This window comes from Eriocheir sinensis, chromosome 31, assembly GCF_024679095.1.
Source record: "Eriocheir sinensis breed Jianghai 21 chromosome 31, ASM2467909v1, whole genome shotgun sequence".
Taxonomy (NCBI): domain Eukaryota; kingdom Metazoa; phylum Arthropoda; class Malacostraca; order Decapoda; family Varunidae; genus Eriocheir; species Eriocheir sinensis.
Window position 1 is genome coordinate 15,004,430 of NC_066539.1, and position 18,241 is coordinate 15,022,670.

At 45.0% G+C, this 18,241-nt stretch overlaps 2 protein-coding genes across 4 annotated transcripts in view; both read left to right on the plus strand.

Moving 5' to 3' along the window:
* The first annotated feature begins 131 nt into the window (after positions 1–131).
* LOC127006023 (uncharacterized) lies at positions 132–5,936 on the plus strand. Its single transcript, XM_050875500.1, has 7 exons — positions 132–298; positions 1,068–1,177; positions 1,525–1,706; positions 1,845–2,039; positions 2,585–2,680; positions 3,283–3,453; positions 5,153–5,936. Exons 1-7 carry the CDS (start codon positions 270–272, stop codon positions 5,303–5,305), a joined length of 936 nt encoding a protein of 311 aa, XP_050731457.1. The 5' UTR covers positions 132–269; the 3' UTR covers positions 5,306–5,936.
* A 1,266-nt stretch (positions 5,937–7,202) lies between these two features.
* LOC127005937 (mucin-5AC-like) overlaps positions 7,203–18,241 on the plus strand; it is a 73,625-nt gene continuing 62,586 nt past the window's right edge. For 2 of the 3 annotated variants that reach the window (XM_050875370.1, XM_050875372.1), the window contains exons 1-2: positions 7,203–7,260; positions 15,630–15,956. In XM_050875370.1, coding sequence (XP_050731327.1) covers positions 15,878–15,956 — 79 coding nt within the window. In that variant the 5' untranslated portion in view covers positions 7,203–7,260; positions 15,630–15,877. Of the gene's footprint in view, positions 7,373–15,629; positions 15,957–18,241 lie in introns of all 3 variants that reach the window. The other variant, XM_050875371.1, reaches the window with a different exon arrangement.

Below are 18,241 nucleotides of genomic sequence, written 5' to 3' on the forward strand. Positions count from 1 at the left end.
TATATATATATATATGGGCCGCTGATTGTAAAAAGAGAAGAAGAAGGAGAAAGGAAGAATGATTCATTTAATCGTCCCCGCGTCCCAAGAGTCATTCCCAGTGGCTGTGGTGGGCGCAGGAGGAAGTAGTGGAGGTTATAGAGTCGTGTCGGGGCGGTGACGGCAGCAGCGCGGCGCCCCGGGCAGGCGGCCAACGCGGCGAGGCGGCGGGGCAGGAAAAACGGTGAGGCTCTGGCGGACACTCCTCGGTGAGCGGCGGCGACAGAAACATGGGCGTGGACAAAAACGGCGTGAACAGGTAACGTGGCAAACTGTTGTGGCGGTGAAATGTCGATTAAAACAGAGCGGAGAGGTGTGAGTTGGTGTAGGGCAGGGGTTCCCAACCTGGGATACATGTCTCCCCAGTGGTACAGTTGCACTTTTCAGGGGGTACATTGGGTCCGAGAGAATAACCACTACTGCACAATACATCTGCATTCAAATTGCACAATGTCGTTTTTTTTTTCAATTTCTTCATTTTAGTAAGCAAAACTGTTATTTAAATTATATCATCAGTCTACACATACAGATTTCATTATAAAATAATATAAAAATATTACAATTTCATTGTTTTTATCCTAAATTTTTAGGGGTACACGGGAACCTATAAAAATGCCCAAGGGGTACAGAGGAACAAAAAGGTTGGGAACCCCTGGTGTAAGGTTAGCGGCTGGTCTGTTAATGAAATGGTAGCGCGAAAGGCGAAGAGTTAAGTGAGGCACATGGCCAGCTTTGCATTTAGAGGCATTGCAAACGGCGTCAACAGGTAACGTGTGGCAAGTGTTAGCAGTTATGGCGCTAAAATGTCGATTAAAACAGAGCGGCGAGGTGTCAATAGAGGTAGAAAATGAGCGGCTGTTCTAATGAAATGATACATTGATGGGCGAAGGGTAAAGCGGCTACTTGCACCTCAGAGTTGATTGAAGTGCCTCACAGAAGCGCTCATTGGGTGATGTGTTTCCTTCCCCGAGAGGATGGTAGAGGAGTCCAGCCACGCATGCATCACGCCATGGTATTCCTCCCCTCAGGTGTCTGGGCGCCTCCGTGGCCACCCTGCTGGCAGTGTTCGGTGTGCTGCTTATCCTGCAGCTGTCCGCCACGCTCCTGGGCCCACCCCGCAACGTGTGCACCAAGCAAGGTAACACACACACACACACACACACACACACACACGAGATACGATACCGAGATAAACTAGACGTATATTTTTTTCCAGCAAAGGGGGCAGGTCAGGGCATAACAAAAGTAAATAATAACCCACACGAAGGAAGAACAGAGGGAGATCCGGCGCTATATGATAAAAAAAGAGATTTTGTCTTTAAATGCTGAACTATTCTCGTTTAATTCTGACACAAAGAGAAAACAGACGGCGAGGACACGAAAGAAAATAAATAAAACTATAAATAAGATGGATTTCGAGCTATTTTCCTGACAGGCTTTGCTATCCATCTCTTTTCAACGCGGCTCTTCCTCCTGCCGCCACAGTGTGCCTCGGCAAGTTTCTGGAGGGGCCGCCCGCCTTCAACAACGAGGCGATGGCCAACTACCTCCGCGCAAACTACTTCACGCCGCCCGCCTCGACCGAGTACCACCTGTCGGGTATCACTGGCTTGGACGAGAACCTCCAGGCAGTGCTTCAGTTCATCAAGGAGTACTTCAAGAGCAAGGTGAGATACGAGGGCTTTTTGGGTTCCCTTTTTCCCTTGAGATGTCTCCTTTCCCGTAAAAATAATGTTCTATAAGGTGCTGATTGATGTTGAGTGAGTACTTACCTCAATAAGTGCTAACGCTGGGGTCCGTGGCAGCGCGGCGGAGTGTTCTTGGACCTGGGGGCGGGCGACGGCGAGTACAAGTCCATCACGCTGCCTCTTGAAAGGGCCCTGGGTTGGTCTGGCCTGTTGGTGGAGCCTCACCCGCGACTCTACCAGAAGCTGCTGAAGAAGGCGCGCAAGGCTCAGGCCACTCGTGTGTGTGTGTCACCCTACTCCTACCCCGCCAAGGTGAGGGAGTGCACGGGCGAACTTTGTGTTGGGGGAGATACATATCCACTATTACCAATAAATATTTACACTCTACATACAATATAAAGATTTGGTTATATCTCTTTTCGGTACATTTCTACATATTAAGAAAATTGTACCTATGCCAGGCTAGTATCTGCTATTTTTATTTTATACCTACAGCTAGTGTTTACATACAACGAAGGTCTTGCTATATCTTCAGTTCGTTTCAAAGTATTGGAATCTTACTGGTAAACGTATATATTCCTTACTTAGTGTTTCCTCGGGTTTTCGGCCCCGATATCGCCAAGTTTAACTCCAAGTCAACCTGATATCCCTTCTTCAGTATTAGCCAACAATCACTACCGTCAATATCTTGCAAAAAAATTATTACATTTTTTTGCAGTACCTACAAGTGATGCTTTCAAACAGACGTCTTCTAAGACCTACATGCTTTTGTTACTGTATTCCTCGGTATTATAATTTCACTAACAAATATCAGTGAACCTCCCTACCACACATACACTAACTTGCCATTCTCGCAGATGAAGTTGGCCCATCCCAAAATCAAGAAGGGACTCAGCGAGGAGGAGGAGGTAGCGGCGTTGGGCAAGACCAAGGTGCAGGTGTTGTGGCAGATGGTGAGTAGGAGATATGAAGACGTTAAGCGGGTGTTTGCAGGGTATTATGGACTGGTCTGCGGGGAGGGGAGGGGGAGGGGTATCAGAGTGTATGTTCTTTGGAGGAAATTATAAAGATAGAAAATAAAGAAGATCATACGTCATAAAATATCAGTGAGTGTGTGAAGGGATTTGAGTAGGTGGAATCTCTTCTAATAGGCCTACCCCTCCTCCACATACAAAACTACCCTCCCTCCACACACACGCACAATACCCCCCCCCTACACACACAACCCCCCTCACACCCCACACTCCCCCTCCCCCCACACACGCACAATAGCTCCCTCCCCCCACACACAACCCCCCTCCCACACACACACTCCCCCTCCCCCCCACACACAACACCCCCACACACTACCCTCCCCCTCTACAAACACACACACACTACCGCCCCGCCACACACAACACCCCCACAAAACACACACAATAACCCCCTCACACACAAACAACCCCCCTCCCCCCCTACACAGAATACAATACCCCCCCCCACACACACACATACTGGATCACTTGTCTACTCACGCACACACTCCCTCACCCGTTCACCTCACTGCCCCGTTCAGGATAAGAAGGAGACCAAGAACTACGAGCTGATGGAGGCGCAGTGCGTGCCCCTCGAGAACATTGTGTACGCCAGCGGCCTCACCAGCCTTGACCTCCTCGTCCTCGACATGGCGGGCAATGACCTCGACCTCCTCCTCAACACGAAACTGGACGAACTGCCGGAGACGGAGGTGAGTTGGAGTTTGTTTTCAGTGTAAATAAAATAAATGCATAATAAATATGTGTTTAGTAAGAGAGTCGCTACTCAAGTAAAGGCCAGATTGTTGTTTTTTTTTTTTTTTTTCATTTATATTATTTTTTTGGTCCTTTCTTGCAGTTATTGATATTTTTTTTTTTGCTTGTTCTTCTCTCTCTCTCTCTCTCTCTCTCTCTCTCTCTCTCTCTCTCTCTCTCTCTCTCTCTCTCTCTCTCTCTCTCTCTCTCTCTCTCTCTCTCTCTCTCTCTCTCTCTCTCTCTCTCTCTCTCTCTCTTCACCCTTCCCAGCCTTGATCTTATAACTATTTTTTCCTTCTCTTCTTTAATCTCCACTATCTACTTTTTTTTTCAAGTCCATGACCTCTCTATGACTTTTTTTTATTTCTTTTATCTATGTCTATCGCCAAATCCGTCCTTCCTACACACACACACACGCAGACACACACACACACTCTCTCTCTCTCTCTCTCTCTCTCTCTCTCTCTCTCTCTCTCTCTCTCTCTCTCTCTCTCTCTCTCTCTCTCTCGTTCTCCATTCCTGACCACCGCTTTCACTTCCCTTCCCTTCCCTTTCCCGTTCTCTTCCTCCCTTTCCATTCACGTTCTTAATCCTCATTCACCCTCACCTCTTCCTTCTCCCACTTGTAATATACCCTTCACCCTTTTCTTCTTCCTAAACACCCTTCTCTACATCTTCTCAAGGACAACCATCACCAACTGTCCTTTCTTCAATTAATATCAGCAACAGCCCTGCCCACACAAACCCAGCAATTCCAGATACGATTTACCTTTCCTAGCCCGATTTAGATACCAGGCGCGGCTTATACTTGCGGGATAACCAATTAAATATACTAATGGAAAATGGGGAGAGGCTTATTTCCGTAACTAATGTGAACAGAATACAACTAACAACCTCTTCGAAGGTTAGGGCTTATTTTCCTAACTAACATAAACAGAGAATTCTACTAACGTTACCTATTTGAAAGGGGAGGGGCTTATTTTCCTAACTAACATAAACATAGAATTTTACTAACGCTACCTATTTGAAAGGGGAGGGGCTTATTTTCCTAACTAACATAAACAGAGAATTCTACTAACGTTACCTATTTGAAAGGGGAGGGGCTTATTTTCCTAACTAACATAAACAGAGAATTTTACTAACGCTACCTATTCGGAAGGGGAGGGGCTTATTTTCCTAACTAACATAAACAGAGAATTTTACTAACGCTACCTATTTGAAAGGGGAGGGGCTTATTTTCCTAACTAACATAAACAGAGAATTATACTAACGCTACCTATTTGAAAGGGGAGGGGCTTATTTTCCTAACTAACATAAACAGAGAATTTTACTAACGCTACCTATTTGAAAGGGGAGGGGCTTATTTTCCTAACTAACATAAACAGAGAATTTTACTAACGCTACCTATTTGAAAGGGGAGGGGCTTATTTTCCTAACTAACATAAACAGAGAATTTTACTAACGCTACCTATTTGAAAGGGGAGGGGCTTATTTTCCTAACTAACATAAACAGAGAATTCTACTAACGCTACCTACTCGGAAGGGGAGGGGCTTATTTTCCTAACCAACGTGAATACTACTAACATAACCTCTTCAACGCCCCTCCTCGCCCCATGCTCCTTCAGTCATACCTTCTTTTCTTTCTCGTCCCCGCAGATGATCGTGATTCGGTCCAACGGGGAGGACATCAGCGACGACATTGCCGGCTACTTCCTCGAGCGCAACATGGTCATGAAGCGAGTGTTCGGGACGAAAACCACCGACGCGATCTACGTCTTGATTAAGTTCGACGCGCGCAGGGATATGTAGAGGCGGCGCTGAGAGCCATTTCCACAGTCCAACACAGTGTCTTCGTAACAGCCCGAGCCAAACTATACAATCCCATATAATCTACTCACCACCAGAGAAATTTCCTGAATAGTATCCTCAATCTTTCAACTTAAACGTGAACACCAGACACAATACAGGGAAGTTTTGAAGTCTTTGCATTGGTTTGGGAGCTTGCTAACCCATCATGGCGAACTGTGTAAATGGACCTGGGTGTGGTACTGAAGGGATGAAGGGAATGGAGGATGTGTGTTGAGGGGTCAGAGTGAAGGAAGGGATGGATGGCTGTGTGTGTCGAAGGGTTGGAGGTGATGGAAGCGAAGAGTGAAGGGAAAGGATTGAAGGGAATGGAGTATTGTATAATGGTTAACAGTGATCGTGACAGAACAATTATAATGATGATGATGTTCAGTAGATAATAATTACCAGTCCGTGTTTTTCTCTTTCTTTTTTTTTTCTTTCATTCTTATTTGAATGTGAAGGTCAAAGCATAAACAAAGACACACAGACATATGCACAAACAGACAGACGGACAGACGGGGAGAACACACACACACACACACACACACACACACACACACACACACACACACCTACCCTTAGGCAAATATATAAATAAATAACTACTTCCCTAGCAAACCTTTTATTACTTCACCCTCATCATCATCATCATCATCATCATCAATCGAAGTCGAAGGTTAAACATTGGCGCGCGATGAGCACAAGAAGACGAGAACGACAACAAAGGTATTGGAGAGGAAGTGAATCAAGCCCCGTGTTAATTTACGAGCATTCTTTCGTTCCTCAAAACAACAAAAAACAACAACAACGACACGTGAGCATTTCCTGAGCCGCGAGATGGCCTTGGTATAAGAGGAGGAGGAGGAGGAGAAATTCGTAGTAAGGATTAAGTTTCAACATCGTTTTAGTAGGTCTTGGTTCCTCGCATACTCCGCCTAGGCCTATTGGGGAACCTTAAAAAAACACCTCTGAGTCAACGTGATTAAGGTCGGTATAAACAGACGCTTCCTCCTCTCAAACCAACCATTTCCAAAGGCCAAAGAAGGGATCACTCGGGTTCTAATGAGTGTTTGTTTAGGTTCATGGTACAGAAGAAGGGTCAAACTACCATCAAAGTCTTTAAAAACACCCCTGGAAATGCCCAAAACTCCAACGAGAGCCTTGTCAAATTATGTTTAACTAATTCCAACTTTAACAACTTTCCAAAGGTCAAAGAGGAGATCAGTCGTGTTCTAATGAGTATTCTTTTAGGTTCATGATACAGAAGAAGGGTCAAACTACCACCAGGGTCATTAAACTACTCCTGGAAATGCCCCAAACTCCAACGAAAGCCTTGTCAAATTATGTGTTTAACTAATTCCAACTTTGACAACTTTTCAAAATGTTCAACGATTTCCAGAGGTCAAAGAGGGGACCAGTCGTGTTCTAATGAGTATTCTTTTAGGTTCATGGTACAGAAGAAGGGTCAAACTACCATCAGGGTCTTTAAAACTATCCCTGGAAATGCCCAAAACTCCAACGAGAGCCTTGTCAGATATGTGTGGGCTTGGGCGCCGAAATACTTAAGGATATAGGGCTGTATTTTATTGACAAGGGTTTCGTATGAGTTTGGGGCATTTCCAGGCATAGTTTAATGACCCTGGCGGTAGTTTAACCCTCCTTCAGTACCATGGACCTCCAAAAACACTCATTAGAACACGACTGATCTCCTTTTCGCCCTCTGAAAATAGTTGATGTGAGAGGCAGAAGCGTCTAAGACTACCAACCATTGCCCTAACTCCGTCCAGATGCCTCGCTGGTCAGGGCTGCTCGTGACGTCACAGGCCGTGTAACTATATAAGCCCAGGTGACCGGCGCGCCCAGCATCCATTCCCCCCGAGACGCGCGCCAGGAGAAGTGTGTCGCCGCGAGCTTCGGTGCGTGTCTGTGTTGGTGCTGGTGGTGTCGAGGCGTGCGCATGTGTCGTGAGGCCTCGGCGAAGGAAATCCTTATCTTCGTGAACATTCCCCCGCGAAAAAAGTGGTGATGGTGAGAGATAATGAGTGACTTCAATGCGCGGAGAGACAGTGAGCAGTGGAGAGGCGAGGTGTTGTGATGCTGAGAGACGGTGAAAGGACAGTGAAGGGTGAAAAGGCTGAGATAGATGTTGCGATGCTGAATATTGACAGTGAAGGGCTGGAAAGACGGAGATATATGTTGCGATGCTGAATATTGACAGTGAAGGGCTGGAAAGACGGAGATATATGTTGCGATGCTGAATATTGACAGTGAAGGGCTGGAAAGACGTAGTAATGTGGCCTCGATGTTCGCGGACGGAGAAGAGACAACGAAAGGAAGTGAAACAGGATTTGTGAGAGCTGGAAAAACGTAGCAATGTGCCTTCGATGTTCGCAGTCAGGGAGAGACATTGTGATGCTGTATATTGACGGTGAAGGGACTTTGAGATTGGAAAGAGGTGTCAATGTGACTTCGATGCTTACGGACCACGAGATGAAGAGGGAGAGGTGTTACGATGCTGTGATGGGAGAGTGAAGGGTGGAGAGGCGTAATAATATGGTTTCAATGCTTACAAACAGCGAGATAATGAGAGAAAGAGATTTTGTGATCCCGATTAAATACTGTGATGGGGCTTTAAGAGGTAGTGGCTTCAGTACCCCGAGAGAGACAGCGACGCGAGGAGAAACTAATGTGGCGAGTTCGTAAGAAGTGAAAGGATAAGTTTGTGTAGCTTAAATGCGTAAGAAGTGAAAAGATAAGTTTGTGTAGCTTAAATGCGTAAGAAGTGAAAGGATAAGTTTGTGTAGCTTAAATGCGTAAGATGTGAAAGGATAAGTTTGTGTAGCTTAAATGCGTAAGAAGTGAAAGGATAAGTTTGTGTAGCTTAAATGCGTAAGAAGTGAAAGGATAAGGCGGGGTAGCTTTGATGCGCAATGAGAAGGCGGTGATACTTGTTTTTCGTGAAGTGATGTTAATTCCGGGAAGATGGTGAAAGGAGAGGGTGAGTTACAGCAACGTAGGGAGGTGGAGGAACACATTACTATATGGATACTGTGATTAGAAGGGGAAGAAAGGGACAAGGGACTGTAAGAAGTGGAGGGGAGGACCTAGTTTTGTGATATATGAAGGGAAGGATCTAGTATTGTTTGGTGAAAGGAATGGAGTGAAGGGGAAGGATAAGAAACGCTGAGAGAGGTGGAGGGAAGGACCTAGTATTGTGATATATGAAGGGAAGGATTTAGTATTGTTTGGTGAAAGGAATGGAGTGAAGGGGAAGGATAACGCGCTGAGAGGTGGAGGGAAGGACCTAGTTTTGTGATATATGAAGGGAAGGATCTAGTATTGTTTGGTGAAAGGAATGGAGTGAAGGGGAAGGATAAGAAACGATGAGAGAGGTGGAGGGAAGGACCTAGTATTGTGATATATGAAGGGAAGGATTTAGTATTGTTTGGTGAAAGGAATGAAGGGGAAGGAAAACGCGCTGAGAGGTGGAGGGAAGGACCTAGTATTGTGATATATGAAGGGAAGGATCTAGTATTGTTTGGTGAAAGGAATGGAGTGAAGGAGGAAGGATAAGAAACGCTGAGAGAGGTGGAGGGGAGGACCTAGTTTTGTGATATATGAAGGGAAGGATCTAGTATTGTTTGGTGAAAGGAATGGAGTGAAGGGGAAGGATAAGAAACGCTGAGAGAGGTGGAGGGAAGGACCTAGTATTGTGATATATGAAGGGAAGGATTTAGTATTGTAGGGAGAAAGGAATGGAGTGAAGGGGGAAGGATAAGAAACGCTGAGAGAGGTGGAGGGAGAAGCCTAGTATTGTGATATATGAAGGGAAGGATTTAGTATTGTTTGGTGAAAGGAATGGAGTGAAGGAGGAAGGATAAGAAACGCTGAGAGAGGTGCAGGGAGAAGCCTAGTATTGAAAAGAAGCGGAGGACGTTCTTATAGGAAAGGAATGGGGTTAAGAGGAAGGCAGAAATATCGGGAGGCGGAGGGACACACTACTATGGCATGTTTTAAAGTGAAGGGAGGAAAAAGGGACAGTGAGAAGCGGAAGAAGAAGGAGAGAAAGAAAGAAAGAAAGGAGGAGATTTTTAGAGAAGCGGAATGGGATGGAATGAAAAAGATGGAAATGGGAATCAGGTGAGAGATGGGAAATACAATGAATGAATGAATGAATGAAGAGAGAGATGGGAAATACTATGAATGAAAGAGAATAAGAGAAAAAAGGAGAAATAAAGAAAGGAGAAATCAGACAGAGAAGAGGAAAAAGAATGTTAGCGATTCGACGAGAGCGAGAAATGAATGATGGACTTGACGATATAAAAAAAGGAGGGGTAGAGGAGGGATGAGGTTATGGTGAAAGGGCAGCCAGCGAGCGCGTCTAAGGGCTAGGAAGGGTGGGAAAGGGCAGGGGAGGGAGGGTAAGGGCAGGAGAGGGAGAGGGAAGATGGAAGGGTTGCCATACCTACACACACACACACACACACACACACACACACACACACACACACACACCTCCCCCTTCCTACACACGCCCTTCCCACGTCAGTAAGCAATCTTGAAGTGTCATAAGGAAGGGTAAATCATATACGTGGGACGAAATACCGTTAGGGAAGCCGAACTTATTATTATCCAATGAGAAAAAGTGATGGAAGGAAGGAGAACGTTGCTATTAAGGGAGAAACTATAAGAAAGAAAAGAGAAATAAGAGAGAAGAGAGGAAAAAGAAGGAAGAGAGGAATCAAGAGAAAAAAGAGGAATACGAGAAAGACAAATAAGAAACAAAAGACGAATCAGAAGTAAACAAAGAATGAGAGAAAAGAGGAATCAGAAAGGAAAGAGGAATAAGAAGGAAAGATAAATAATAAAGAAAAGAGGAATCAGAAGGAAAAAGAGGAATAAGAGAAAGACAAATAAGAAACAAAAGACGAATCAGAAGTAAACAAAGAATGAGAGAAAAGAGGAATCAGAAAGGAAAGAGGAATAAGAAGGAAATACAAATAATAAAAAAAAGATAATCAGAGATGGAAGATGAAGAAGAAACGAAAAAAGGAAAAGAGGAAGAGAAAATAATGAACGAAGGAAAGAAAAAGAGGAAATAGGAAGATGAAAGAAGGAACTGCTATGGAATGCAACTAATATACGTATATGCAAGAGGAAGAATGACTTTGCGAATTAGAACTAACCAGACAAAGATAAAATATTAATAGAGAAAAATGGAAATGAGAAGAAAAAGCTAAGAACTAACAAATAAGAGGAAGAGGAAGAGGAAACTGCTAGGAAACTCTAATATGCAAGAGGAAGAATGACTTTGCGAATTAGAACTAACCAGACAAAGAGAAAATATTAATAGAGAAAAGTGGAAATGAGAAGAAAAAGCTAAGAACTAACAAATAAGAGGAAGAGGAAGAAGAAACTGCTATGACATTCTAATATGCAAGAGGAAGAATGACTTTGCGAATACGAGTCCAACCTAACCAACCCAACTTCACCAACCAGTCAGCCAGTCAACTCTTCCGCCTGTCATGCGAAGAGGCGTGACCCGGTAGCATTGGTCACTAGGTGGAGGGCATGACTCAAAATTCTCCCTTAGTGGTTATGAAAAGACCAGCGAAGGTTGTGTAATACATGGTGCCTCACGCGCGTGCTATCCTGCTTTCTGACACTGGGAATATGTGACACGGTTTGGGTTGACTGTGAGGTGAAGAGAAGGACAGGCGAAGGATATGGAGGAGAAAGGAAGATGGAGGAGAGGAGGAGAATGTGTGTGTGGTGTGAAGTAAAGCTAAGAGGAGGGGTCACACTACCATCAGGGTCATAAAATTACCCCGGGAAAGGACCAGAACTCTTATGAAAGCCTTGTCAAATATGTATGGTAGCAAGGGCGTCGATCTGTCTAAGAATATGGACCTCAAATATGTAGATGTGACGTGCGATTCGGGATATCTGCTTGGAGAAGGAGGAGAGAGAGAGGGAGAGGGATAGAGAGAGCGAGGAATGTTTTGCCCGCAGTATGATGCAAAACACAAATAATAATATCCAGTATCTTGCACAAAGGCTTGGCGTGGACCCGAACGAGGGGTTTATCGGGCCAAAAACGAGTTAGACTGCATGTCAAGTAGTACAATTTAGGTCTAACTGGCGATTGAATACAGGATCCACGTGATGCAATGTGTAGGAGGAGGGCAGGAGAGTAGGCTGGAGTATGTGTTGTGTTTGCAGTGTGTTGAAAGGGCAAAGAGAAGGAGGAGGAGGAGGCGGAGGGCGTGTTGTGCAAAACCAAGGTGTGGTGAGGCTGTTTCTGGTGCTCTGAGTGACACTGCTTGGTGAAGGAAGGAAGGCAGAGAGGTGGATGGTGAGTATGTGTGTTGGGGGGTCAATCATAAGCCTGTGTGTTGTGTAAATGCATATACGTGTGTAGTAAACATACGCTTGCAAACTCTGAACTCCCCTAACTAACCAGAAAGAGAGAAATAATTCCCAAATCCCGCTATATGTTCCCCAGTCTGTTCATTGCAACACACCACCTATCAGTGCTTTACAGTGCAATCAAGTTATGGTGACCTGCAGGGGTGTGGCGATGCTCTTTTAAGGTGCTTGGGGAGTGGTGAGTGGTTGATATGGGCAGAGAAGGGGCTGGATGCGGAGTTGAAGGGTAACCAAGCAGAGTGTGTGTGGTGTGAAGTTAAATTATGGTGAACTAAGAGTGTTTTGAGGCTTATAAGGATGCCTGGTGACGGGTTGCGAAGGGGGGGAAAGGAAGATAGAAAGAAAGGAAGGTATGTAGGAAGGTAAACAGAGGGAGAATGTTGTGTGAAGTTAAATTATGGTGAACTAAGAGTGTTTTGAGGCTTATAAGGATGCCTGGTGACGGGTTGCGAAGGGGGGAAGGAAGGCAAGAAGGAGGTGGGTGTAGGAGAGCAAACAGAAGGAGGATGTGTGTGTGTGGTGTGCATTGAGGGAGGTGTGGCCATACTCCGAACTGCCCGGGGGAGGGAGAGAAGGAAAGAAGGTCGTGGGTGTGTGGGGCGTAGGAAAGACAAGTAGGAAGAGGTGGAGGATGTCTTTGTGTCGTGTGAAATACAGTTATGGAGCGTTGAGGGAGTGTGGCGTTACTTCTAAAGGCGTTGAACTGCGTGGGGGAGTGAAGGAAGGAGAGACGGACGTGGGTGTGGGTCGTGGGCATGAGGTGGAGGGGGGAGAAACAGAATGATGATGCGGTGTGTGGTGTGGAGTAAGGTTAAGGTGAGGCATAGGAAGGTGGGGGTGACGAACTCGTGTGTGGGAGGAGAGAAAGGGAAGAAGGTCGAGGGTATGAGGCGGAAAGCAAGGAGGAGGAGGTGAATGTGTCTGTGCTATGTGGAATCAAGGTTAAGGTGACGTTGTTTGTGAAATACTGCGTTAGGGAGGAACGATAGGAAGATGGAGGTGAAGAGAAGAAAAGAAAGAAGGATATTAGCGGAAAGAAAAGAGAAGAATGTGAACGGAGTATGAAATCAACTTAATTAAAGTAACGTTGTTTGTAAAATCTTGCGTTGGGAAGGACGGGATAGTAGGAAGGGGAGGAGGACGAGTAAGGAAGGAAAGAAGGATATTAGCGGAAAGAAAGGAGAAGAAGGATGTGAACGGAGTATGAAATCAACTTAAAGTAACGTTGTTTGTAAAATCTTGCGTTGGGAAGGACGGGACAGTAGGAAGGGGAGGAGGACGAGTAAGGATGGAAAGGAGAAGGATATTAGCGGAAAAAAAGGAGAAGAAGAATGTGAACGGAGTATGAAATCAACTTAGAGTAGCGTTGTTTGTAAAATCTTGCGTTGGGAAGGACGGGACAGTAGGAAGGGGAGGAGGACGAGTAAGGAAGGAAAGGAGAAGGATATTAGCGGAAAGAAAGGAGAAGAAGAATGTGAACGGAGTATGAAATCAACTTAAAGTAGCGTTGTTTGTAAAATCTTGCGTTGGGAAGGACGGGACAGTAGGAAGGGGAGGAGGACGAGGAGTAAGAAAGGAGTACGAGAGAAGGGAGAAGAGAAATATGAAAAGGAAAAGGATGAGACGTAAAGAAACAAAGAGGAAAACGGTGTGTGAAATAAAGTAAGGATGCGTTTGCTTGTGGTGGAACTGCGTGGTGGATGGACAGTAGGAAATTTGGAGAAGGAAAGAAAGAAAAAAAGATATGAAGAGAGAGAGAAGAGTATGAAACGAAGGACAGAAAGAAGAAAGATATGAAGAAAGAAGAGTATGAAAGGAAGAGTTAGGAAGAAGAGAATGTTTAAGTAGTGTGGATATACTGAATGAGGGAAGGACGGGACAGCATAGGAAGGTGTGGTGTGTGGTGTTAGTCAGTGTTAGTAAGGCCTGAGACGAACAAGGCAGCGGGGCAGGGCGAGGCACAGAGCGGGCGAGTGAGCGTGACCTTGCCGCGGGGGAGCCTCGGGGGCGTCGCTGGGCTGGGCCGGGCGAAGGCGGTGACGGCGTGGGTCGGCAACGCGGCGCGCCGGACGGAATGTATTGAATTTGCGGTTACGTAAGGCGGCGGTGGTGGTGGTGGTGGTGGTGGTGGTGGTGGTGGCTTTGGTGGTGGTGGGGCAACTTCACCTTTTACGTTTATTTTCGTTCGTGGAGGCGGTGGTGATGGTGGTGTTAGTGGTGGTGGTGATGGTGTTGTTGTTGGTGTTGTTGTTGTTGGTGGTGGTGGTATTAGTGATGGTTGTGATGGTGGTGAAGGAAAATAAATATACTCTCTCTCTCTCTCTCTCTCTCAGTGTCATCGCTCGCTTAACATTAGGACAACGAAAGGCAAACGACCTCCTCCCACTCCTACGTGATGCTATCCGTGGCCCAGGGCGCTTCTACCCCTCCGCGACCCTTCCTCCCTGACGCCCGACGCTCCCTAACCAGTATCCGAACGTTGCATTGGTTCGCCGCGGAAGTCCTCTCTATCAGTCCCTCGCCCTCGTTCCCTCCCCGATTCACACGTTCAGCTGAGGCAATGCGTCCAAGGAATGTCTGGTGGGAGAGCGTGGTTAGCATACATTACGTTCGGTTGCGCATAGAATTTGAGCTGATTTGGCTCTTCCATGTAGCGAGGGGAAAGTGTGCTGGGTTAGTGGATGTTCCTGGGTCCTCTCCTGTTCTGAATTTTGCTCTTGAGGTGGAAGACGTGTTTAGAGTTGAGATGTTATGAAAAGGACACTTAAGAACCGTCTGAAGTGCTGTACCTCTATTGTATCTTATGTTGTTCAGTATTTGGGTTGTTGAGCGTTCCTGGGTCCTCTAGTGCTCTGGTTTTCGATCTTGAGTAAAGGACACATTAAATAATCGTCTAATGTGCTGTACCTCTTTTGTAACTTATGTGGTATCTTATTTGGATTGGTGAACGTTCCTGGGTCCTCTAGTGCTCTGGTTTTCGATCTTGAGTAAAGGGACACATTAAATAATCGTCTAATGTGCTGTACCTCTTTTATAACTAATGTGGTATCTTATTTGGATTGGTGAACGTTCCTGGGTCCTCTAGTGCTCTGGTTTTCGATCTTGAGTAAAGGACACTTAAATAATCGTCTAATGTGCTGTACCTCTTTTGTAACTTATGTGGTATCTTATTTGGATTGGTGAACGTTCCTGGGTCCTCTAGTGCTCTGGTTTTTGTTCTTAAGGTGGAAGACGTGTTAAGAGCTGAGGTGTTGGACAGTGAAATGTTGAAGAATATGGCCCTTACTGTCTGCTTAGGTCACGGTGTTCTGCCCTTACGAATAACCCTTCCCATTACTACAACATCACTTCGAATAAAAGGAAAAAACACTACACTTCACACTCAGTAAGCCTTAATTGTAGTCTGTTCAGGTCACGGTGTTGCGCTCATATAAATAACCCTTCCCATTACTACAACATCACTTCGAATAAAAGGAAAAAAAAACACTACACTTCACACTCAGTAAGCCTTAATTGTAGTCTGTTCAGGTCACGGTGTTGCGCCCATATAAATAACCCTTCCCTGTACTATAACATCACTTCGAATAAAAGGAAAAAAACACTACACTTCACACTCAGTAAGCCTTAATTGTAGTCTGTTCAGGTCACGGTGTTCTGCCCTTACGAATAACCCTTCCCATTACTATAACATCACTTCGAATAAAAGGAAAAAAAACACCACACTTCACACTCAGTAAGCCTTAATTGTAGTCTGTTCAGGTCACGGTGTTGCGCTCATATAAATAACCCTTTCCCTCCTACCCTGTTATCGCCGCCACATGTTCGCCGCGTCACCAACAACCACTTTCTATTGCAGCGACCCAAGAACAGTGAAAGTGAGTGCCCGTGTTGTGCCCAGTAACCAGTGACAAGTGAGTGCCCTGACCACCACGCCCCCACGACCCCGAAGTGACCTACTACGACCCCAACGACTTTGAACTCACACCAGGAAGCTAAGGGTGTATAAGGGCGTGGCGTGGTGTGCCGGCGTGTCTGTGAGGGCGAGCTAGCATGTGTTGGGGGCGTGGGCGCCTCTAGGCAGCCTGACCAGAGCCAAGTCCCAGGATGAGGCGGCCACCGACATCCCGACCTCTCCCGCTCCTCCTCCTCCTCCTCTTCTTCCATGTCCTTCTCCTCCTTCTGGGTAAGTACTTGTTTTATACTTGTTTTGTTTGTTTGGGATGTAAGATGAGGCAGACCGAGGGAAAATAAGAGGACAGAAAATAAATAAAAACAGGAAAATATAGAAAAGAATGTGACAGGAATGAAAAATGGGGAAAAATAGGAAGGAACAAAAAAAAGGAAAAAGGAAAATAAGGAAGAGAATATGACAGAAAGGGAAAATAGGATAAAAATAGAAAAATAGAAAAGAAAGAAGGAAAAAGGGATAAAAGACACATAGAGAAAAGAATGTGATAGGAAGAAAAAACAGGAAATTATAGAAAGAAAAATAGGAAAAAAAGGAAAGAAAGGAAAATAGAGAAGGAAAATGCGGCCCTAATATGATCTTCTAAATGCAAAGACAACAATGGGAAAATAACACACACACACACACACACACACACACACACACACACACACACACACACATACATACATACATACACACATACACATAAATAACACGTGATTATAATGGGATCAATGCAACTTTTTTCTCTTACAAATTATTGAACTTTCTCTTAAGCAACCCAAATATATTCTCTCTCTCTCTCTCTCTCTCTCTCTCTCTCTCTCTCTCTACCAATCCATCTTTCTCTCTCACTCTCACCTTGTTTGCGAAAGAGTGTCGATACAGAGGAGGGGACGAGGGAGGGAGGGCGGCACGGGCGGGGGTAGGTAGGAGATGGCGGTGGGTGGTGGGGTGGACGTTCACAGGTGGCGGAGCGGAATGATTTGCCGGCCACAGGTGTGTGTCGCCACGGGTCCTCTCCGTTGCCCCACGCCGCCTCCTCCCACGCTGCCGCCGTAGTAGAGTGGAAGGGAGGAAGTGAATACGTAATGCCAGGAAACGAAAGAAGAGGTGAGGAAATGACGGTGGCGTGAGAGACAGAAAAAAGATTTAAGTCCGGCTGAGATGTTGAAGTTGAGATGATGCTGACGAGGGAGGGAGAAAAAAAAATAATTAAAGTCGCTCGATAAAAAAGTTGACGTGAGTGAAAAAAAAATAATCTGGTGAAGTTGAAATGATGCTGACGAGAGAGAAAAAAATAAATACGTCTTGCGATGAAGTTGAGGTTGAAAGGATGTTTACGAGAGAAATAAAAGACTTACTGCGCATGTGAAGAAGTTGATGTTGAAATGAAGGAAGGGAAGTGAAGCGAAGCGAGTGAGCCTTGAGGAAACGGATGTGAAAAGGAGAGAAGGAATAATATATTTAGCGCGCAATTATGAATCAAGGGCGACTGAAATAGAGAAAGAATGAATGATTTGTAGCGTGAAGAACAGACACGAAAATCGGTTCACACTTACTTGCAAAACACATCAGAAGCAGAAAAATCACATCAGAAGAATCAAATAAAAAAAATCGAATAAAGAAATCGAACAGAAAAAAAATCGAATCACAAAATCAAATCACATCAGAAGCAAATCGAATAAAAAAAATCGAATAAAAAAATCGAATAGAAAAAAAATCGAATCACAAAATCGAATCACATCAGAAGCAAATCGAATAAAAAAATCGAATAAAAAAAAATCGAATAAAATAATCGAATAATCAATACGAATAACAGGGAACACATAACATGATAAAGACACGAATTACAAGGTCAATAATAAAATAAAAAGGAACATAAGATATCAGGTATGGTCCGACACATATATGGGGTCAGTTCAAGCCTGCCCAATGTACATACGGGTGAAGGGTAATAGGGAAGGGTGAGTCAGGAAGGGTGATGGGAATGGACGATAGGAAAGGGTGATAGGGATGGGTGATGGTGAAGTTTAAAGGTGAAGGGTGAGGGGCAAGGGTGAGGGGAAAGGGTGAGTCAGGAGGATTGGGTGGGGGATGGAGGGGAGGGAAGGAGGTGAATGGAGGGGAGTGTGCGTAGGAGTGAGGGAGGAAAAATAAAGAGAGGAAGGAGAGGAGGAGGAGGATGTATAATGAAAGGATACACAAGAAGGAGGAGGAGAAGGAGGAAAGAAAATGAAGGAGAGAAATATAAATAAATAAAAATGTGAGAAGGACACAGAAGAAGGAAAAGAAAAGAAGCAATAAAAAATGGGAAAGAGAAATTAGGAAAGTGAAGGAGAGATGGAAAATAAAACAAGAAAATGGAAAAGGAAGAATAGAAAATAGGGAGAAGGGAGAAATAGGATAAGACTTAGGGAGGTAGGGAGGGAGGAAGGGAGGGGATTAGAAGGGAAGAGAAAGAGGAAAGTTAATAAAAGGCAAAGGTTAAGTGAGTGGCCTTTTAACACACACACACA

Bases quoted from the DNA above. Each gene is read 5' to 3' on its own strand.
- LOC127006023 (XM_050875500.1), top strand. From the start codon at position 270: ATGGGCGTGGACAAAAACGGCGTGAACAG. The intron at 1,178-1,524 runs GTAACACACACA...CTGCCGCCACAG, and splicing joins CAACGTGTGCACCAAGCAAG to TGTGCCTCGGCAAGTTTCTG. The intron at 1,707-1,844 runs GTGAGATACGAG...GGTCCGTGGCAG, and splicing joins AGGAGTACTTCAAGAGCAAG to CGCGGCGGAGTGTTCTTGGA.